This window comes from Lagopus muta, chromosome 9 (assembly GCF_023343835.1).
Source record: "Lagopus muta isolate bLagMut1 chromosome 9, bLagMut1 primary, whole genome shotgun sequence".
In the NCBI taxonomy this organism is placed as follows: Eukaryota; Metazoa; Chordata; class Aves; order Galliformes; family Phasianidae; genus Lagopus; species Lagopus muta.
In genome coordinates this window covers 20,243,916-20,265,965 of record NC_064441.1, presented here as the reverse complement: position 1 = coordinate 20,265,965, position 22,050 = coordinate 20,243,916, and the positions used below count along the sequence as shown (strand labels likewise).

Sequence of the window (22,050 nt, the reverse complement as noted above, 5' to 3'; positions counted from 1 at the left end):
ACTAGATGATCATTGTGGTCCTTTTCAACCCAGGCCATTCTATGATTCTATAAACAGCCCAAAGGAGTGTTCACTTTTGGGCCTGGTCTGATCCTCAGAACCACAGCTGTTTAGTTACCTTCAGGTCAAAGGAATGAATCCTGCCTTCACCCCTACCTACACAGCTCTCTGAATCTGTTTGGTCCATATGACTTTTTCCACAGGTGAAGACATTTTTGTAGGAGATCTATCTTGAATTCTGGAGTCCAACTAAAGAATATTTAGATAATCCCTGATTTGAATGACTGTAGGCAGGATGAGGGATTGTGCAAATCAGCCTGCCCTTAAGGAAGTCGGATTCATTGTTGAGGAATGAAATAAGGATTTGGGAATTCATGCTGTCTTTCAGCTATTTCCTCTCTGCATGACTTTCAGAAAATGAGATTCTTTGGAAAGGTGTTGTTTTCTGTTTTCTGGGAATTCCAAGGGTTAGAGAGTCCTGATTAGTAATGAATAAGGACTTCCAAATTAATATTAATGTGTGCCTCTAAGATGGGCTGTCTGATACCATCAGCATATTAGGGGTGCTATTGTGCTGAGCCTTGTATGTGCACATAGTGAAAGATGTGCCCTACACTGAGATCTCAGGCTTGGAAAAGAGCAGTCTGGGGAGCAGATCATCAAAGTGAAAGAAGAAGAAGTGGTTGATATTTGGAAGAGCAGCAAGATGAGCTGAACAGGAAAGGCATTGAGTGATGGGAATCAAAGGAACCTAAACACAGAAGTCAGACTGCTGGAAGGGGGGAGGCATGTAGACTACAGAAATCAGAGTATGCTTATGGCTGTGGTTGCCTCTCCTACGGCTCCAAGCTGATGATGTCGTTTCCTAATTTGTGGTTTGATGTTAAACTTTTGCTGACTGTCTTTCAGACCAGATCTGCTGAAGTCAGAGGGCATACCCAGTGCAGAAGCAGCATCCAATGGCTCACCAGTCTCAGGAAGCCCCAAAATGTCAACTCTGAGTGGCAAAAGTCGCTACCGCAGTAAGCCACGTCACCGCCGAGGGAACAGCAAAGGCAGCTACAACGATTTTGCAGGGATCTTGAAAAACCAGCCTGTGCAAGATGATGCACCCCCACCTCCACCTCATAATCACTCTCATCACCCCGGTCTACCACAGCAGCACGGCCACGGCCATCACTCACGGCTTCATGCCCACGGACAGGATATTGCCAACTGTGCAAACAACTTACGGTACTTTGGCCCTGCAGCAGCGCTGCGGAGCCCCCTCAGTAACCATGCACAAAGGAGGATGTCTGGTTCCAGCCCCGACCTCATCTCCACTGCCATGGAAGCGGATTGCCGGAGGAATCTAGAGAGCAAAGAGAGCAAAGATGATCACTGGGAGTGTTGCAAAACAGATCAGTACAACTCCTGTCTCCAGTGCAGGGAGGAGGACAGTGGTCAGGTACAGATGTCATCTGTTGAAACAGGAGTGAGCCATTCTCAGTCCCCGACGGCTGTTTCCCTATATGAAAATGCGCAGTACATTGAGAAGATGGAGGAAGAGGACTTCAGCAACTGCACCTCAGCATCTGCCCTAGGCACACCACAGCACATGGCTTCCTCAGTACTACCTTGCAAAGCAAGACCCATTCAAAAGGTAAGGACAGCACGGTGATTTAGACAAAAATGAGGCTTCCTCCTTCACCTCTCCACCAAAAGAGCGCTTGAGTTGCAAGTACAACTTGTATCTTACAGATCATGCCGATGTAAACTCTGCTTTGTGATCTGGGCATTCTTTTAGAATCAATTTTATTGAGAAGTACTGTATCAGAGCTAACAATGAGAGTTGTCAGATGCCTTTGATAATGCCTCAGGAGGTCCCAAAATTGCAAAAAATGTGCTGAATCTTTGTCATTGAAACAGTCTCAAAAATGTTTTCAAGCCTTTCTCAAAACAAAGGAGGGGATAAATGTGTTCTTTTGTTGATGATAAATATGCCACAGTTTCACTGAGCATCTGTAGGACTGCTGTGTCTCAGAATAGAAATACAGCCTTGGCCGTGGTTTTGGGAGATGGCCCTTTGCAGCAGCTTTGAGACACCATCCTCCTTGACTGAAAGCTGTGGTTCTAGGTTAGCAGATTTGCTTGAAATATCTGAGCACTAAGCACACTGACCTGGGACTGCCAGAGTCAAAAAGGTATTGTGGCACAATTGTACAGAAACAATTCTTTATTCCTTCTCTTCCATCCAAATGGTGGGAGAGGTAGGAACTGGTGTGAGTTCAGAGAGAAGGAAAAATAAGCCTAGGTGGAAGAGTGAGGGGAAAAGAGGATACCAGAACCAAGAGTATGGTTTAGAGCCCAGAATGAAAAGAGGATGAGCTTTGTATTACAAGAAGGTAGAGTCTGAGCTGGGGCTTGCCAGGTTAGATAGGATGAGAGGAGGCTGTGAAAAACCAAGAATGCAGAGAGTGTGTTTAGATGGGAAAACGAAAACAAAAGGCTCTGTGCTCTCTGAAGCAGAAAATGGAACAAAACTCAAGTTTTTCAGTTAGTGAAACCCACCAGCAAAGAGATGTCATTACCAATGCTGCTCTGGGTAGGCTCATGTGGAAGAGGTTGAAGTGGTAAAGGCTAAAGAGTGGCAGATCAACTCAATAGTTTATGTTGGTTTCAATGAACTACTTGGTTTGCTTCTGTTTGGGGGAGTGGGTGAAATCCAGAACATTATGTTCTCAGTAAATGAAGTATTTCCAGTTTATTTCTAAGTCAATCTCTCCAAATTCAGAAATGGCAGCATTAGGACTGTCTGAAATAATGTCCAAGTAAGACCAAGTCCGACTCGGTTCTACGTTTGTCCTCTTGGTTGCAGGCTGCTAACACAGTGACTTTGTCCTAGAGGTCCAAGGGCAGCCATGAAGTCGTGTTTGTTCTTTCACAGCTGTGCTATCATTCTTGTCCTTTGTTTTCTGCCAGAGTGGCGATGACTCCTCAGAAGAGGAAGAGGGCGAAGTCGACAGTGAAGTGGAGTTTCCTCGTAGACAAAGGTAAAAGGTGAATTCACTCTAATCTCTCTTTGCTAGGGCGAATTTCAGCAGAGCTGTCATAGCAACTGCACACCAGCTGTGCTGGCAAAAGAACAGAATCACATTCGGTGCATCCCATCTGCCCTCAGTGATCCTCCATGTTGACTCACTGTTTTCAGCCTGCTCTGTTATCTCCAGCATGGCTCTCCTGTTGCAGGCTGTTCACAGCACGATTTGATCACTCTTGCTTAGCAAGAGGTAGAATGATTCAGCCTGTAAAAATAATAACCAGACTGACTGGTTGTTGGGACCCTCTGTGGACTCTTTCAAAAGCTGCATTAACTGTTTCTGCAGTGGGGCTGACTCCAGAACCTTCATGGTTGCATTCAGGTAGGATGTAAGAGCTAAGTGAGAACACAGCAGGTCAGATTTGCTGTAAAGTAAGAGACTTGAAGGGGATTTCTTTCTTAAGCATTTGTAATAGTAGGCCTTAAAGGCCTGTGCTCTTGTAAACTGCTGCAGTAACTTTATGAAAACCACTGCTTGAAGTGCAGAAGTGATCCAGAGGGCAAATAAGTTAAGGGTTGTTAGGAGTGGAGCAGAGAAGATAAAAGCCATTGTATTCATTCACAACACACCTGAAGCTTGAATCCTAAATGCCACCTTTGTTAGCCCAGTTAAAATGACTGTGATTGAGTCTGAGAAGGTTCAGAGAGGTGTGACAAGAATGGTTAGAACTGGTTTCCATAGAAGAAATTAAATCCATGAGAAGTTTTTGTCTAGCTGGTGGAGAGGCTACAATGGAGGTACATGGGATTGAAAGTGAAATGGAGAAAGTAAACAAGGAAAGATTCCTCACGTTCAGGTTAGGGAGACCGAATGAAGCAAAGAATGGGTTGAAAATGAATATAGAGTGCTTTTTCCATCTGAAATATTTCAAATGTGCACTTCATTGTCGAGGAGTGCTCTGGAAATTGAAACATAAGTTGTAAGTGTTAAATTTACAGAGGGTAGGTCCATCAGTGGCTGTTAATAAGCACAGTCATCCAGGCTTGATGTACAGCTCAAAAGCCTGAGCACAAACTAGGAAGACATGCCAGGAGAAAGCTGGCTCTGTCTGCACACCCTGCTCTCATACTTGTCCTTGATTATTTCTTCTTGCTGAGAGTTGAGATAGAATGCTGGGCTAGATGAGTTCCCTGTTCTTGCGCGTGAAATTGTTGCTTCTGTGATTTACTGTCTTGGGGAAGAAATTGCCTTCCTTGAATTCCATGCAATGACCTGTTGTGGGTCTCTTGGCATGTTCACTCAACTGATACTTTGTACTGTTGCTGTCAGGCACTGCCATGAGGTGATTGCCACATTCAAGCAATGTGCACATACTTAAATTCTAGGCTGGCTGTTGGGGCTGCTGCCAGGTGGTGCAGATATTACAAATTCAGTTAGCTTGAACCCTACAATATAGCCTTTCTTTGGGGAAAAGGGCTGTTATGGAAGAATATGCTGCAGAGAAGATCAGCTAGTATGAACGTGTAGGAGCTGAGACCAAAAAAGAACAGATGAATTTGATTCTATGAATTTAAAGATGCAAATCTTAAACTAACTCGTTCAAAAGGTGGTAGAATTCCATAGTTCCAAAACAGGAAAGGCAGCTCAATGCTGCAGAGCTGCCAGCCTCAAAGATCAGTTATGACTCAGCTGATGTGGAAAGAGGCTCCTTTTCCTCTGCAATGAGAAGCAGTGTCATAGAAGCTGAACTACTCTTCTGGTTTGCAGACCTCACCGCTGCATTAGTAGCTGCCAGTCCTACTCAACCTTCAGCTCGGAGAACTTCTCTGTGTCAGATGGAGAAGAGGGGAACACCAGTGATCACTCCAACAGCCCGGATGAGCTGGCTGCCAAGCTGGAAGATGAGCTGGCTGAGAAGCTGGAGGACATGTTGTCCCAGACTCCAGAGATCCCCATTGAAATCTCCACCCAGTCTGATGGGCTTTCAGACAAAGAGTGTGCTGTGCGGAGAGTCAAGACTCAGATGTCTCTGGGGAAACTCTGTGCAGATGAACACAGCTGTGAGGTGAGTTTAACAATCCCTTCTTCGACTCATTGGGTAATTAAAAAAAGGAAAAGGAAAAAAAGAGGAATCCAAGGACCAGCACTGCCTAGAAAGTGCTGTAGATGTACTGCATCAAGAAAGTGATTTGGATACCTGGTCTGTCTTGCACTTGATCGCATAAATAGATGAGGTGAAAGCAGCACAGAAAAAGCTTAATATAATCTGCCAGCTGGGATGAGTGCAATATTTGGGAGGTCATCAGATTTGCAGTTGCACTAATTGGGATATGAAAAAAAAAAAGCAATGGAACAGATAATGAAGTGGAAGAGATATAAACTGCCTGCCTCAGACTTAGCCATAGGCAGACCAGCGATGAAGCTAGAACAGATTTCTTTCTTGTACTGTCTTTGTAATGTTCAGGAGAGGGAGGGCAGTATGTGCTGCACCATTTCCTCATCCCCTTGTCTGTGTGTGATGATGGTGCTCTGAGCAGATGTTTTTATTTGTCTCCTCCTTGAGGGGTAGAGAAGTGACCTCTGGTACTGCACTTATGTGCTGTTGACATCTCCCACGTGTTGCCATCTCGTCCTCCCCTGCTGGTGGTGACCTTTACCCAGCTCTTGTTACTGACTGGGATGGTGTGGTTGATCTATGGGGTAGGATTGCTGCTTGAATGTTTCCCTTTCCTTTTGCTTTGCAGAACCCAGCGCAGTTTGGAGAAGCACAGTTTGGAGAATCAGACTGTGACTCTTCTGAAGGGGAGTGTTCTGATGCCACAGTCAGGACCAATAAGCCCTGCAGCTCTGCTACTTGGTAATACAGATCCTCCCCCAAAGCTTTCTGGTACTGGCATTTTGATTTCCCCGAGATTCCACTTCATTCCCCTTCATCACGCTTTACAGGAAGAGAAGATGTTTCTCCTTCCCACCCCAGGAGTGATTTGCAATAACCTGAATCTCTGGAAAATGTCCAAATGAAATTAATTCTCTTTGAGCATTTCAATCAAGAATGGCAGGGATGTATTTTATCGAATAATCTAGTTACTGTAACATGGATATTTATTTTTTTGACATTTTAACACTTTTTACTGTAAAGAGTGGATTGTATTTATAGACACACAGACTTGTTGCAAAAAAAAAAAAAAAAAGAAAAAAAAAAAGAAAAAAATTCAGAAAGCAAGCACATGACAGAGAAACATCCTGGGAGTCCTGCCTGGACAGCTTTGTGTACAGAGCAGGGGATTCTCTTGCTGCTTTCACAGGGGACCAGGCCTCACGGCCCTGAAGATTGGAGACCAGATGAAGAAAACTAAACTACTCTGTCTTATCACATGAGGAAGTGTAAAAAAGACCTTACTGCAAGGTAACCTGTGAACAAAGCGAATTCAGTATAACCAGCTGGGTCATTTTTTTAATCAGAAGGTGGACGTGTTGTTCCTGGAGAAAACTGGTACTGAGGTGCTAACATCCAGGGTCTTCTGAGTCAATGCATCCCCAGGAATGTAATAATGGGTTTTATTTTAAGGGTTTTTAGTTTCTTTTTTTAATCAACATATGGTTGTGAGATCCTGCAAATGTATTCTAACCTCGTCCTCTCAAGAATTGGTGTAAGAGCACTTCTTAACATCGTCCTTGCTTCACTCTGGCAGCGTTGACCTCCAGTTGAGCAGGGAATCCTCTTTCAGATGCAGTGTGCCATTTCCCAGTTTACTTCCTCCTCTTACCTCCTGTCTGTTTCAGTCAGCTAAAGAAATCAATCAAATCAGTGTTGGAAAAGCAAGAACTTGGAGAGCACGTTCTGCAGAGCCCGAGCACTCTTCTGGGGAGGAAACTGGAGATGCCTGTGCTGGATTTGGAGAAGCAGCCTCTCACCTACAACAGCATCAGTAACCAGCAGAGAGCTGTGTGTTGGGGGGGAAGACTGGGAATTGCTGGCCTAGATACGAGCATCAGCCCTGCTCCATCTCCTTACTGTGTGTTCTTGGAAGCATTCTGCCTGCCCTTCATGTCAGGCTTGGTGCAAAACAGGTTGCGCAGGGAACCTTGTGGCTGTGGCACAGCTGTGTCTCAGGTGTACCCTGAGGCCCCTGTTTCTTCTTCGAGCTGAAACTCTACAGGTGAAAGCGAGGATAATACTGCTATGTGGACAGGCCGAGGAGGCATTGGCAGACGAGAAAAGTTTGTTCTCTGATAGAACTCATAGTGCCTTCCCTTCAAACACTACTCTTCTAAATCGATATTTAAAGAGAACAAAATGATAGAGCACGCCCTCCCCTCCCTTCCCTTTAGCTGATCTTCCCCTACCAGAGCTTTCACTCTGCCCTTCGTAGCGTGCTGGCTGACACAGCCGGTGCTGCCCTGCAGCCTGGCACACCAGCCTGAGATGAACGGCAGGAATGGACCATGGACAGGTACTTCTGTTGCTTTGTTTGTTTACATTTTATGTTAACATATTGGTTTGAATTTATCTGTGGTAATTTATAGCCTCGTGGCAAAATGAAGGAAAATGTCTTATACAGAGAGCAGTATTGTATGAGTTAAATTATCCCATATTTTAAAATTTTGTAGCTGGACTACACACAGATCTTAAGTTATGATGTTATTTTATTATTTATTATCATTTCTGTAGATCAGAAGGTTGGCTTCACTGCTAGCACAATTGTAATCTGTTTGCGTGACGTTACTTTCTCCCTGGTCACTGGGAGAGATGGGAGCAGAGCTGGTCTCAGTGGCTGTCAGTAGCTGCTGCCTCCCATGCTTCTCATGGGTGCTGTCACCCTAGGGCAGGGAACCTGGCACAGCTGGTCGGGGTGGGATGGCTGCAGTCAGCCTGAGCCCAGGGTATTCCTTGTGGGGATGCTGCAGTTCCTTGTGTTGCTGGTTGAGTTGGCAGCCCGTGAGCTGGTGGGGAGCAGTGACCAGGGAGCGAGTGGCTGTGGTGTTGGTCACAAAGGGAGTAACCTTTACAGATCCCCAGAAGGACAGGCAGAGAAGTGGGCAGTTACTGCTGGCACATGGTGCATCTCTGCTGCAGGACTGTCAGGTTGTGGAGAGATCAGCTCACGCTGCCTGCAGCAGCAATGCTCAGCTCTGCACCGAGACGGAGCGTGGAGGGGAGTGAAGCTCTTGTCTGGTTTGTTTCTTGTTTACTCTCTCTTCCATCACTGATTCTTCCACCCAAAGGCCTCTCTCATGGCTGGCGGTATGTGAGGTGGCAAGACTTTGCTGTTGTGGTGTGGGAGGTTTTGGTGCAGATGAGGTGCTACAGATAGTTACCCAGCAAGCTGGAGGCTAGGGCATGAGAACTGAGCGGTGCAGAATTGTGCATGTAACATACGCACACAAAGAAAAAGATCAAACTACTCCATAGAGAGAGGTTGAGAGCTCCCCTTCACATCTACCACCGTACCCCCAAGCAGTCCTGCAGCAATAGGCCCACAGCACAGCTGCCTCCAGCTCAGGCCTATCTCAGTCTCTGTGCTTCAGTCCGTGCTAACTCTGTCCCTACCAAGATGATCCTATGGGGCTTTTGGTAGCTGCAGCCTCAGCTCAGAGCTTCTCAATGCGCTGAAACTCCTCTGGGCCCACAGAGATGCGGATGCCTTGGTGTGTGGGATCTGGGGACCTTCCTGGCCAGCTGTCCTGGTGGAGCAGTGGTTGCTCCCTGCCTCGCCCTGGGACACGCTGGCCTGTTTTGCAGCTGGAGGAGCAGAGCTGAACCCTTCTGGTTGGCTGCTGCAAACACTGCAGCCACTCTGGGGCCTGGTTTCTTGCATGTCACACCGTTACGTCCAGCTTCTCTGCTCCTCGTAGCTGCGGCCTACAATGCAGTGTCCCTCTGGGGCTGCCACTAGGGCTGCCCCTTCCTTGTGTGAACACACAGCCCTGTACCCCACGTGTGGCTGTGCAGGGGGCTGAGCAGTGCTCTGCATGGTGCCACTGGCCCAGATCTGCGCATGGACTGCGATGCGTCGCTGCAGTTCTGTGCACTTCCTTGCAGTAACGCCGTGTTTGCAGGACAGAAGTAAACTGTGTTCCCTTTCCAGCATCCTGACTTCCCTGAGCCAGTTCTCGTGGCTGCTGACAGCTCCTGAACACTAGCCTAGATTTTTCTCCCAATGCTGAATGTTGCCTTCCCCACTGTCGTGTTGAGTAACCATTTCATCCTGGCCCTGTCCAGTAGTGTTCATCTCTCTCCTCCCTGCTCTGCGGATTCCTGATACAAACTTGATTTTTTTGTATTGAACAGTGTACAGTGATGGAAACAAGAATGACTATCAAAGCAAACAATGCATGGAATAAAAAGCCAGTGTACTTCAATGCTTTTCAGGCTGGTCTGGTATCTGGGAATGGTTTGCCGTATGCTCTGGGACAAAGTCTTGCAATAATTAATGAGATGTGGGCAAGCAGTTTGTTTTTCAGTTGCCTGTCTCTAACCCCAGCCAAGCTGGAGCTACTTGGAGCTCTGAATACCAGATGTGAAGGCACACAAGCAGACTTTAAGCACCTAGCTGACCCCAAGCAGTGACCTTTACTTGTGCAAGCTGCTTTGCCGTGAGCTGGGTAGTTGAATCCTGAGAACTTTGCCCTTTGCTGTCCTGGTCGCTTCCAACTCTGGCTGCTGTGGTGGAAGGAGCAGCTCCCTGTCAGACCTGATGCACAAAGACACCTCCTGGCTGTCCTCAAACTTGGATGTTTTCACTGCAGGATGTGCATTACAGCACAGTGAGAGGAAAAGTGTCTTCTGAATCTGGGAAAGCTCTCCTGTGGAAGGTACAGGGACAAACTAGTGACCATGAAACATTCCTTTTTTTTTTTGTCTTTCAACTTGCTATTTGTATCTCTACACCTAACAGCACAGAAGGATTGTTTTTCATTTTATGCCAAAAATACTGAATAGGTATGGATGGGGAGAAGGCTGGGGGAGGAACACAGCCTGAGAGCTGAGAAACACTGCTTTTAGAAAGGCAGTGAAAAAAAGCCAAGGCTTCTGCTGGCACAGCTGAGTGCAGTGCTGCCTCACTGCTTTGGCAGTCAAGGTGCTGGGACCAGCCCAGGCTTCCCCTCCTCCTGGAGTACTGCTGCACCAACACTGGAGCTGGACTTGTGGAGAAGCACAGGCCTCCAGAGAAGACTGGACTCGGGCTGGCAGAGAGACCACAGGAATGTGGTGCTTGGCAAGGAGGGACAACTCACCTTCCTCCATGGCTGCCCCTGCTCCTGCCTTTCTCTGCCAGGTGCTAATGCATTTGCAATAGGCTGGCAACACCTGCCAGCACAGCAGAGATGCAGGCTGACTTAAAGGACACAGGCAATCTACCTCCAGTGTTCACCAAGTTTCCTTCTATTTTCAGTGCAGATCCACGCACGATAAAACATTAATTAAAAAGGAGAACGTTACACCTCCTCTTAATGAGGAGAAGAGTAAAAGCTGCAATTATCCATGGTCCACAAGGATGCAGAGCATGCAGAATATAACCCACAGGAACAGAGACCAGCAGCTTTTGTGAGGCAGTCCCCAGCACCTGGGCCATCTGAGCCGTCACATGCTCTTTTTGCCATTGAGTAATGGAGCGTGCTCGTCTTCATCCAGCTTTAAGTGCTTCTTGCTGTATTTCTTGATCAGAGTCCCTGGTATCAATGCTGCCATAGCCATTAGAAGCAGCTTGAGCAGTGTGTCCCAAGAGAAAATGGCATCCAGAGAGTTGATTTGTGATAGAATGGCTCCTGTCTGTACACAGATGAAGTTGTAGGGGGTAAGACCTGGAAGAATCAGAGCAAAAAGAGAAGAGAGTTAGCATCCCCTTTGCCTCCATGAAGGAATGCCAAATTAGCCCAAATGCATCCTTGCCCAAGGTCAAATAGGTGTCTGTGTTTGTGACAGAAAGACAAGGGCGTGATACAAAACTTTGCTGTGCTGCTGCTGCACCCACATTTACAAGAGGAGTAGTGTAAACCTTTACTATGAGAGTGGTGAGGTGCTGGAACAGCTGCCCAGAGAGGCTGTGGATGCCCTGTCCCAAGAGGTGTTCAAGGCCAGATTGGATGGGGCTCTGGGCAGCCTGGTCCAGTATTAAATGTGGAGGTTGGTGGCCCTGCGTGTGGTAGAGGGTTGGAGACTCATGATCCTTGAGGTCCCTTCCAACCGGGCCATCCTGTGATTCCGTGAACGTGAGCAGCTAACTGGGGCAGTTCCAGCTCAGCCCTGCTGCTCTGCCTTCCCCAGCCCAGGGCTCGGTGCTGAGGAGGCAGTGCCACCACCTCCCCTCTGCCAGCATCCCCAGGCCTCACCGATGAGAACGGAGAAGAAGAACTGGGAAATGGGAATGTTCAGGATGGGAGCCGAGAGATTCAGAAACCAGTTTGGCGTCATGGGGAACAGCCTCAGGAACAGCAGGAAGAAAAACAAGCAGCTCCTGTTCTCTTCGACCTGGCAAGAGAAAATCTCTCCTTTAGCAGTACGAGCGGGATGGCCACAGCCCCGGAACAGCTCGGCAGGGACTAACGTTCCCCCAGCGCCATTCCTGCCGTGGGCTGAGTGCTCCCATCAGCTCAGGCTGCCCGCAGCCCATCCAGCCCGGCTCCGAGCACCTCCAGGGCTGCGGCAATGTATTTCCCCAACAGCCCACAACACAACCGGTCCAGAACCGCTGAACAGCACACGCCTGGAGCCCAGCGGTGGGGCACACGAGCAGCGAGAACGAGATCCGAGCCAAGCCGGACCGGCGGCCGTTACCTTTCTCTGCAGCAGAGCCACTTTATCCGGAAAGCAGCGCACCACCAAACGCTTCCCGAAGGCTCCGGACAGCAGATAGCAGCAGGTGGCTCCCAGGGACGTCAACGCAGAGCAGAGCAGCAGCCCGACCCACGGCCCGAACAGCGCTCCGGCCAGAACGTTCTGCGGAGAAACGGCGTGCCGACAGCCGGGCGCGGCCCCGCAGCACGGAGCGCGGCCCCGCGGCGCGGCCCCACGGCGCCCTACCAGCAGGCTGGAGCCGGGGATGGCGAAGCTCTGCTTGTAGAGGTAGGCGGCGCAGAACAGGAGCACGGCCGCCCCGCGGTGCCGCCGCTCGTAGTCCCGCAGCGCCTCGCTCAGCTCCCGCAGCTCCTCCAGGTCCGAAGGGAAGCGCAGCGGCCTAACGGGACGCACGGTGGGAATCGCGTCGCGGCTCCGACCGCTCCGCCCGCCCGCCTTCCCGCACCCACCTGCCCGTCTGCCCCGCGCCCAGCCGAGCCGACAGCAGCCACAGCGCGGCCGTGGAGCCCGCGAACACCAACAGCAGCCCGGCCGGCCGCCGCCACATCGCGGCACCGCGATCGACCCGGAGCGCCGCGCGTGCGCAGCGCGGCCGCCTTGGGGGGGAGTGTGCCGACAGCGCACGGGCTCGGGTTGTACGTCTGTATTGAGCGCAGCGCCACCGTGTGGCGCCCGCGGGACGCGACAGCTCTCAGCCGCCCGCTGCCGCCGCTGCCGCCGCTGCTGTTGGTGCTGTTGGTGCTGCTCCTCCCCGCCGCTCGCCGCAAGGGATGGGTCTGAAGCTGCGCTCCGCGTTCTCCGTCAGCACCACGTCGTACCGGCACAGCGGCGGCCTGCGATAAAGCACGAGGCGCTGCGCAGCTGCACGGGGAGGCGGGGAATCGCCATCCCTGGAAGCTGTGCGGATGCGGCACCGAGGGATGTGGTGGGGTGGGCTGGGGTTGGACTTGGGGATCTGAGAGGTCTTTTCAGTAGGGCTGCAGAGCACATGGAGGTGATAAGGATGACCGAAGCCTCTGCAGGAGTCCCATCAGCGTGTGCAGTGGTCAGCAGTCACTGCTTTGCAGCTCCCAGTCACCAGGATTCCAAGAGGGAATGAATCTCCCTAACTGGATATGGATATTTCCCGTGGCTGTATTTCCCTGAGAGTTCTGTTCGCTTTCAGCACTGCGTTCAGGCCTGGGCAGCTTCTGTGCAGCCACGCACAGGTCATGATCCTGAACAGAGGTTAAAACATCAGACCACAAATTATGTTTTCATCGCAATAAGATAACCTCTGTGGTCAGGTAGATGGTCGGGGATTTGTTCCCAAGACGTGTATACAAGAATTATTGAATGCAGTGTAATTCCTCTTGACAAACTTGCCAGCCCTGGGATGTGGGAGATTTCTCTACTTCTGCCCAGCTTGCAGTAAGGACAGTTTGTGCAGCACTTACCTCTCTGGGTTTGTGAGTGAGCGGAACCTCATTTGGAGAATCCTGAGTTTGAATTTGGGGCCAATGACGGATCCTGTGGAAAACGTCACAGAAATCCTTTTTACGTTTTCAAAATCCTGGTTGAATCCAACGAGCAAACTGAGGTGGTTGTACTGCTGGAAGGCTGCAGCTTCGCTAGAGATAAAGCAGACAAGTGTCAGGCAGTCCCCAGGGGAACAGCGTGGCTTTAATGCAGTCAGTGTAATATTAGGCACAGTGCTGGGGGAGGAGGACTGGATTTGTGATCAGTTTCTGGCTTTTAGGAAGTGGCTGCACGTTCAGATCTGCAATGTGAACCTGTTCAGCTGCTCTGAGCGATGGTGGCCAGCACAGAGCTGCTCACGTGAGCTGTGCGTGGCAGCTGTGAGGTTCCTTTAGGAACATGGCTGTGATTGGAGGCACCTCCAAGCTGCAGCGCTCACACACGGCCCTTGTTTGGGGGCTCTGGGAGGTGTGATGGGCAGGACGTGTTCTTACCTGCCTGCAGTAAATAGGCCATGTGTGGGCTGCCATGGGTTGTGCAAGCTGGAGCTACGTGGGTTGTTCTGACGTGGGCATACAGGGCTGGGAGAACATGCAGTGAGAGAGATGTGGGGAAACTGGTTGGGCAGGACTCTGGGCTGAGGTGTGTTCATAGCAATGGGAAACTGCACGTCTAGATGAATGCTGGCTGTTTTTTTTTTGCCTCTCCAAGCAGAATGAATTGATTTGTGTTATGTAGTTCAGGCCTGGGTTCATCCCTGCTGAGCTGGGTGCAAGGAAGTGGGGAGCTGGGATTTGCCCTGCTCTCCTGGAGGCCCAGGGCAGCCCTGCTGTTCATGACAGCACTCGGGGAGCTGGGAAGCACCCAGAGCAAAGGGCTGGGCTGCACTGGTGTGCACCAGGGGACTGCGGAGGTCACCTAGCATGTGTACAGTATCAAGGATCAGCAAAAATGGGAGGAGGAGGTCTTGCTTCTTTCCCAGCTCCAGCTGTGTCGTGCGGTTTGCTAATACTGGTACATCATCAGGTTCGGTGAGACTTACGGGTTAACTTTGGATTCTGCCTTCTTCCCAGTGCCATCAGCTAACACCACGCTGAGCGTGCCTCTCCTGGTGCCTTTGTTCCACGTCACGATGTCCACAAAGTAGTGGTATACTGTGAGCAAGAGAGAACGTGGTCAGACCCTGCCCTGCTGTGCATCCCAGCCCTGTCCTGAGTGCCAAGAGCCGTGGGGTGAGGTGTGGGTGGATGTGTGTGGGGAAGCCCCAGAGGAAGCACTCTCCATAGGGTTACATCACAGTGCACCCAGAGGCCTTTTCTTTCTCCTCTCCCTGTCTCCATGTCAGTGCCCCCATCTCTGCTGAAGGAGGAGATGCACAAGGAGAAACCATTTCAGGGATCTTTGTCACTCACAGCAAAACGGCTCTTGGTCCGCGGTATCAAAATACATGGTTGTCACTGGGTGGCTCTGCTCTGTTAAATGGCTTTTCCACTCGTGGGCGTAATAGCCTGTAGACAACAGTTGAAAAATGAAACAGAGGGTTACTGAGCAGCTACATCAGCAATTCAATTGCTGGGAATAACAATGCAAATATTTAAGAAACAGTGTGTCTCTGTTCAACTGCAAAGAGAAGCTGTGGGTGCTCCATCTCTGGGGGTGCTCATGGCCAGGTTGGATGGGGCTCTGAGCAGCCTGAGCTGGTGGGGCAGGGGGCTGGAAGCAGATGGTCTTTAAGATCCCTTCCAACTCAAGCCATTCTGTGATTCTGTCACTCCAAAGCAGCCCGTTGTGTAAAGATCTCAATTCTTGTTTTGTCTTTTTCCACCCTGGATCCCATCCTGTTGTAGATCATGATGCAAAGTGTTTGTGCAAAGCATGGGAAAATCCCCTGGTCCTTACCTAGGATGGGGCATGGCATGGGTTGGAAGGTTTCGCAGCTGGTACATTTCCCCCTCCTGTAGCTCCTGTATGACTCACATGGGTACGTGGTGATATTGCAGCTCTTTTTCAGGGATGCCATGAACAGGAAAACAGACCTCTGGTGGTCACATTTAAAGTACTTCAATCCTTAACCGTACACAGAGAAGAAATATTTCATTAGCAATTCTCGTGCAGCAAGAAAACAGCACCGTCTGTGGCTGCATCCATCAAAGACCACGTTGCCTTCATCTCAAACCCGCTTTCTGAGCAGGTTCTTACCATTGCTATTCCCTGGGGTACAAAAAACCCTTCCTGTGTTTTCTAAACATAGCCTCAAAATGAGAACATAAATTTACTCAATGGTTTTTTTGCATGGAAGATCCATCCCATGGATGCTTGTGCCAGCCCTGACCACCAGCTGAGCCCATTACATCAGTGTGTCAGCAAGGGGTTGCTCTTGTGGCTTTCCCATCTATTTTCTAGCTGTGGTGACGTTTCTTTGGCCTTCTCCTGTTCTCTGATTGGAAACATTTTGTCAGTGTGTGTGTATGTGTGCAATTCAAAAATGAATTACCAGCAAATACTGTCAGAGGGCAGCCTGGCTGGTCGGTGCCACCATTGGGGTAGAAGTCAATGTGGCCGAGGGTGTCTGCGTAGCCCAGTCCTGGGAAAGGAAGATAGCCAGGGAGGGAATATTGAATAGTAGAATGGCAAGGAAGGAAACAAACCAACTGGAGAATATAATGCTCATTTAGCTCTAGGATGCCTGCTTGTGCAGGGAATGTTAAAGCCGTTCATCTGTTTGTGCAGTGGGCCAATGAGGTCTTTTTAGCAGTGGCATCAGACACCTAAAATAAGTCTGTGTGCGTGAGACGGTGCAAAATTTACCTTTTTCTGCCTGCAGGAAAGGAAGAGGGCTCTGAAACATTGGGTGTTCCTGTGCTGCCGAGGTCTGAGTTGTTGGCAGTGGCAAAAGGCAGCAGTGAGGTGAGAAGGGGGAGCAGAGGGAGCAGAACAGAGGGCTCGTGTCATGCTGCTGGCCCAGGGGGAGGGTTTGGAGATGTGCTATTCACTGGCTGGGAGAGGAGAGGGCTGAGGGAGGTGCTGGATTTGCCATATAGGATAGTTAAACCCAACAGAAGTGGGATGGAGGCAGGAAGCATCATTCTGAGCAACCCCCCTGGAGACCTGCAGGGTGCCAAAGCAGCATGGATCGTCCTAGCAGAGCTGCCCAGTGCTGCTCCTGCTTCCCTATGAATCACAGAATCATTAAGGTCGGAAAAGACTAAGATAATCAGTTCCAAGCCTCAGTGCGCCCCCACCATGCACACCCACCTCGTCCCTCAGTGCTACATCTTCACTTTTCTTGCACTCTCCCAGGGATGGTGACCGCACCGCCTCCCTGGGCAGCCTGTGCCACTGCCTCACTGCTCTTTCTGAGAATGTATTTTCCCCAATATCCAACTGGAACCCTCCAGAGCCTAATATCCAACCTGAACCCGCACTCCCAGCAGGTTTCCTTTCAGCAGTAAAGAGGAGATGTCCCACGTACCATCGGTGTCCGAGTGGATGACATCAACAAACTGTGCATCACTGGGGTCCAACCTCTCGCTGGGTGGCTTTCCTCTGTACAGGGGGCCTGCTGGGTCAAGCCCTGCAACGCAAAACCATGCGTGTGCCATCAGCCCAAAGCACAGCTGACAATGATTGCTGTGAGCAGCAGTCCTGGAAGCAGGAAGGTTACCTGTGATCCTTCCCAGCTGCCCATCAAACATCTGTCCCACGAGGCCGGAGATGTGTGCTCCCAGGCTTACTCCTATCATGTGAATGGAGTCAAGCAACGCGCCGTTCATCTGGCATTTAAAGACAGAACCACAGCTGTTAAGCATGCTAAGAAGGCACAAAAAAAAAGTCAGGAGGAAGGATGTAAACACATCTCTCTGCTTCTTCCGTGTTTTCCAGTGGTCCGTTCCACTCTGTATAAATATAACAGTTGGACTCAATGATCCTTATGGGTTACATCCAACTGGGGATGTTCTGTGATTTTATGATTTTCCCCTTTAATAGTCCCACAGTATATCCAGCACCCGTATTTGAGGCCCGTATCTGAGAGCTGTGAATGCAGCAGCTCAGGCAGAGGTTGCATTTCTGTGGGGCAGTGAGTCCAGGTCGGGCAGAAACAAGTTTTCATTGGCCCCATGCAAAGCATTAGACACAAAGATGCAGAGAGCCAGTGTCACTTCAAGCTGACTTTGGACATCCAGAAGGTGGAAACAGAGTTTCAGTGGATGGGAAAACAAATATCCAGAAATGCAAAGTGAACTGAATATCACAGCAAAATGCCATCCCACCACATCCAAGTACAGAGTTTGGCACTGCAGCGTAGCTACATTTCCAACAAATGAATGCGTTCCCTTTTGGGAATTTCTTTTCCCAGACATGCTGCTGTTTTTAAGCACTTCCTTTGTGCCCTTTCCGTCCTGTGCGTTAATAACTATATCATAGTGTGAACTTTCCACTTACCAACATTTCATCCATAAATTTCTTCAGAATCTCAGCAACTTTCTTGCCATTGCTGGAAGCATTGCTGTAGATGATAGTAGTTGCCCCTCGGTTCCAGTCCACCACGATGACGTTCATGTCCTCTACAGAAAGCAGGAGATGCACCAGGTCAGTGATCCAGACTGGGGCAGAGCCTGTGGGCCGGTACCCGTGGATAATGAAGGTGGTTTTCTTGCTGAGATCTAGATACTTGGAGGCTGTAGAATTGAGCTCTTCGGCGCAGTCTTCGTTCTGCCTGGTGTACAGCATCAGCTTCACTTGCAGGTCGGTCCCTATCAGGGCGCTGCTGAAGCTGAGCGCAGTGAAAGCAGGACATGTCTCCTTGGGATCTGAAACGAGCACAGCATGGCATGCCTCAGGTTAGCAGCCAAGCATTTCTCTCAGCCTTTCCTACCTGCCGGCTCTGCCCAGGCACAGAACGTGTGCTGGGAGCTGCCTGAGCTGCTCCTTTCCATGCTGTCGGTGGCTGGAGCTGCTTTGTATCCGAGTTATTTTTTGCTGTGTTGGAACAAAGGCAGCGAGTTCACCAGCACAGCCCTGTCCCCTCTATCCCTTCCACTAGCAGCTGGGAGGTGGCATGGGCTCTCCACAAACCTCACAAGGGTGAGGAAGGCAGTACAGAATGACAGCGAGGGTGATGGCTGTGTAGGTTGGACGGCACACCCAGATGCCCTGGACAAGCTCTAGGGTGAAGAGATCTCTCTGTGTTTTGTCTGGAGCTGGCAAGCTGCATGGATTTCGCTGTTGTGAGGGGCAGCTCAGTGCTTCATTTGTATTTGCAGATACAGCCTGCTATTTCAGACTGTGAAATGGGACACCCTTTGTCTGGATGAGATACGGCACTGATAAGGCTTTATACACAGCTGGAGAGTTCCCCAATTTTCACTAAGTGCTGCTTTTCACGACAATCTCTGCCATTTGAAAGCCTGGCTTTGTTCTCTGCTTTTCCAGCAGACCTCCAGCTGAGCCTTCACAGCCCCATGCAAGCTCCAGCAGGGCACTGCTAGGAAAAGGAATAACAGCCTCCAGGCTGACTGCTTACCGAGGCCCTCCCAGGTTCTGTAGCCTTTCTCTGGCCCACAATCTCCTCGTTTTTACTGAAGAACCTTGTGGGAGAAAGCATCTCTCTTGCACACACGCCCTGTGCTGCATTAATTGTTCCCCTGAGGTTGCTAAAGGATTTTTGCTGCTCAAAAGGGCTGTGCTGGAGGTGGGAGAGGTTTGGGAAACCTGCAGCTTTAAGGCAGCAGTGCTCTAGCAGGTGTCCAGCATTCCGTGCGTTTTAATTTCTAAATGATGGATCTCTCGCAGTTCCCACAATAAACTTTCATGCTTTTTCCTCCTATGGAAACCAGAAACATGAGAGTAATATAAATGCTGTGTGCCCAGCACATAAAATAATCCGCTCAGTTGCCATAGTTCTGCTAATTACTTTGCAGGAGCCCCAGGAGCTCCAGAAATAAAAGTTAATAGGCTAAGAGGATGTTGCAGTTAACTCCAACTGGATGTATTAAATTACTACTATAAATTCAGAAATAAATTTTAACATCTGAGATCCACAGAAGTCCTTCCTGTGGAAAGCCTATGCTGAGATATGAATAGCAAAATGGGAGCAGCGGAGAATGAACTCTCAAGCAGGGCCAGTGAACATCAGTTGAAGTCAGTGGCTTTGAGCTGAGGGTGTTCTGCCTGCTGAAGCTCCCATCTCCCAGGAGCATGTCACTCTGGGCCCTGCTTTCTCAAGCTGAGGTGACCTTTGGTGCCTCTTTCTCGGTCTGTTTGCTCTCCATAGGGCAACAGCAGCAGGAATTCTCCCCCACCTGGAGGTCTCTGGTACACAGTGACACTGAGCGACTCTCCTTTAGGTGCTACTGCAGTATGAGAGAAAAAAAACCCACATTTATCTTTGATTAATAACTCGATGTGTTTTAGTTCCTGTACAGCACTGTTATGCGTTATTGTTAATCATCCTTACTGCCATGGAGGATTTAGAAATGCAGGCAGAAATGCTGGACCAGAACTATTTCTACATGGTGCAAGGCTGCTCTGATTGCTTCATTTGTCTCTTATCTCTGAGCCGTGCTGTGATTTGCCCTGGGGAGCACTTGGTTGGCACCAGAGCGACCCAAACCTTCTGCCATAGAAGGGCTATTAAAGAGCTGCTCAGGATTTGCTAATACCTAAAACAGGAAGCATTTAAAAAGCATTGTTATTTCTGCACCAAGCCTGTTAAATTTGTTCTGTTTTCATTAAGGAGATCAGATGAGTGCTGATAGAGGGGGAAAGCCTGCCAGCTTCTCCCCCTGCTGCATGGCTGTGTGTCACAGGAGCTGACACATGAGGGCAGCTGGGGATCCTGCATTCACTCCTCCTGATAAGCACAGGATGGCAAACACTGCTTTGCTAGGCAAGCTGCTCTCATGCCTCAGTGCTTCAGCAGAAGCCAAAGCGATCTGCTTTGATATTCCTGTGTTGGAGCTGGACATCTTCTGCCTTGAGCATGAGATCAGCCTCTCAGGTGTGCCTGCAGCAGGAGGGGCATCTTCAGCACAGCTGGCTTTTGGAGACCAGGAGCAGGTGGAGCCCCATGAGAATGGTGCTGGGCAGAGCCTGCAGCAGTCGCTGCACTCAGTGCCACGTAAGGCTTGCGTCCTCCTGGGCTGCTCTCTCATTCCTTCCTTGGAGATGGTGTTTGGAGACTTTCCCTTTCTTTTGTCCTGGTGTTCAGCCTATGGACAGGAAGGTTCTCATCTTTGAGGCTTTCTGCACAGAAAGAATGGCATCTCCGTTTTTTAACTCCGCCAGTTTGGCCTCTGGCAAAGTGAAGGTCCAAAAGGTTTCTCCTCATCATCACTTCATCTGTGCCGCTTCTGTCACATCTGTGGCTGTCCTAACTGTGAGCTTTGGGAGACCACACTGCCTCACAGAGCCCACCAAGTCACTGCTCCCCGCTTAGCAGCTTCTGCAGACCTCCAACCAGCGTGCTGCTGCTCCCACGGCAGCCTGCAGCATCCCTGGCTTCCAAAGCACCATTACCTTGCCTGGGATGTGCCTTTTGTTTCAGGAGACCCTGACGCATCAGCACTAAAGTGGCCAGCTTCGAGCACTGCCACACAGCAAACCTTAGCAGCATTACTGAGTGTTCCCATGCTTTCCACACAAAGGTTCTGCCCTCCACCTTATAAAATGGCCTTTAGTATCTCTACTATGTATTCATCACAATAAGCAAAACGAGACCTCCAAGACTGCCCCAGGAACCTGATGAACCATCTGCCTTTTTGGGAACACTTTAGGTAGTCCTAAATCCTGTTTGCTTTCCCTGCAAAGCGTGGAGCTGCAGCTTCACAAAGCAGGTGACGTGCTCCCGTGTGTGCACTAACAGAAGGCAGCACATTTGTTGATTATTAAACAGGTTGATTCTTGATGGGGCCACGAGGATACCAAGTGAAGTTCAGCGTTCATAAATGCTAATTCATCCTTTGTGGCTGTCATGTAATGCGCTGCTGAAAAGAAATCATTCTTCTCTGAAGATTTCAGACGACGTTTTGAGTGTCGATGGTTGAGTTTGATGGTGCTTGTTAAGAGAAATGTTTGCAAAGTGAAGAAGAGATCATACAAATGACTTCTGGCTTTATGTTTGGAATTCTTCAGTTCACAAAACCAAGACAGTTTGCTTTAAGACAACTAATGCTAGTTAAAAATCCTACACAGTAACCTTATAATGCAGAGGGCAGATAGGTTCTCTCTCTGCTCCTCCAAAGCAGAGTAAGCAGTTATACTGAACAAAAGAATCAAAACGATCGACTTCCTACCTGTTTTCACCCCATACAAAAGGCAGAAGAACGTGACACACAGCCTCAGCATATGGGCTCCTGCATGGAACTTCTACAGGTAGAAAATCTTACGGGTCCTGTGGTTTCTTTGGCATGTACTTGCTGTGTCTGACAGCTGTTTGCTCTCTTTTTCTGCCAGTCATGTAGGTGTGGTGAAAGGAGGAAGTTCCCAGCCAAGAAATGAAGACGGGTGTGAAGTTATACAACTGGCCCTTCTTTCTCAAAAGGTGGGGCACCTTCTCTTGTAGCAGGATCCCTTATTTTAAATATCGTTCGCCCTGGGCTGTGACTAATGAAAGACAAGAAATGGCTCAGTATCACGCTGTGAGCAGCGGTCTGACTGCCTGTGTTGAAATCGCTGCGTGCCTGTTCATCTTCTGCAAAGAGTGTCAAGAGGCAGTGGAGAACGTAGGTGTGCAAAGCTGATAGGCATCTGGGCAGGGCCAGCACTCAGCTT

General features: G+C 49.5%; 3 protein-coding genes across 9 annotated transcripts in view; 1 reads left to right on the top strand and 2 right to left on the bottom strand.

Moving 5' to 3' along the window:
• Positions 1-9,383, top strand: part of MAP3K13 (mitogen-activated protein kinase kinase kinase 13) — a 63,571-nt gene extending 54,188 nt beyond the window's left edge. For all 7 annotated transcript variants that reach the window (XM_048954776.1, XM_048954771.1, XM_048954773.1 and 4 more), the window contains 4 exons: positions 910-1,642; positions 2,962-3,032; positions 4,788-5,085; positions 5,765-9,383. In XM_048954776.1, coding sequence (XP_048810733.1) covers positions 910-1,642; positions 2,962-3,032; positions 4,788-5,085; positions 5,765-5,881 — 1,219 coding nt within the window. In that variant the 3' untranslated portion in view covers positions 5,882-9,383. The remainder of the gene's footprint in view (positions 1-909; positions 1,643-2,961; positions 3,033-4,787; positions 5,086-5,764) is intronic.
• On the bottom strand, positions 6,195-12,429 carry TMEM41A (transmembrane protein 41A). Its single transcript, XM_048954788.1, has 5 exons — positions 12,270-12,429; positions 12,046-12,199; positions 11,800-11,961; positions 11,355-11,493; positions 6,195-10,826 (listed from the first exon to the last, which is right to left on the bottom strand). Exons 1-5 carry the CDS (start codon positions 12,365-12,367, stop codon positions 10,606-10,608), a joined length of 774 nt encoding a protein of 257 aa, XP_048810745.1. The 5' UTR covers positions 12,368-12,429; the 3' UTR covers positions 6,195-10,605.
• Positions 12,430-12,508: 79 nt separating this feature from the next.
• Positions 12,509-21,683, bottom strand: LIPH (lipase H). Its single transcript, XM_048954792.1, has 9 exons — positions 21,573-21,683; positions 17,722-18,089; positions 16,751-17,051; positions 15,773-15,862; positions 15,178-15,345; positions 14,691-14,786; positions 14,321-14,432; positions 13,257-13,430; positions 12,509-12,653 (listed from the first exon to the last, which is right to left on the bottom strand). The coding sequence occupies exons 1-9, from the start codon at positions 21,622-21,624 to the stop codon at positions 12,512-12,514; spliced, it is 1,503 nt and encodes a 500-aa protein (XP_048810749.1). The 5' UTR covers positions 21,625-21,683; the 3' UTR covers positions 12,509-12,511.
• Between the last annotated feature and the right edge of the window lie 367 nt (positions 21,684-22,050).

Bases quoted from the DNA above. Each gene is read 5' to 3' on its own strand.
- TMEM41A (XM_048954788.1), bottom strand. From the start codon at position 12,367: ATGTGGCGGCGGCCGGCCGGGCTGCTGTTGGTGTTCGCGGGCTCCACG. The intron at 11,962-12,045 runs GTAGGGCGCCGT...GTTTCTCCGCAG, and splicing joins TCCCCGGCTCCAGCCTGCTG to AACGTTCTGGCCGGAGCGCT. The intron at 11,494-11,799 runs GTAACGGCCGCC...TTCTCTTGCCAG, and splicing joins TGGCTCTGCTGCAGAGAAAG to GTCGAAGAGAACAGGAGCTG.
- LIPH (XM_048954792.1), bottom strand. From the start codon at position 21,624: ATGCTGAGGCTGTGTGTCACGTTCTTCTGCCTTTTGTATGGGGTGAAA. The intron at 18,090-21,572 runs GTAGGAAGTCGA...TGCTCGTTTCAG, and splicing joins TTTGTATGGGGTGAAAACAG to ATCCCAAGGAGACATGTCCT. The intron at 13,431-14,320 runs GTAAGTCTCACC...CTTTATCTCTAG, and splicing joins GCAGAATCCAAAGTTAACCC to CGAAGCTGCAGCCTTCCAGC.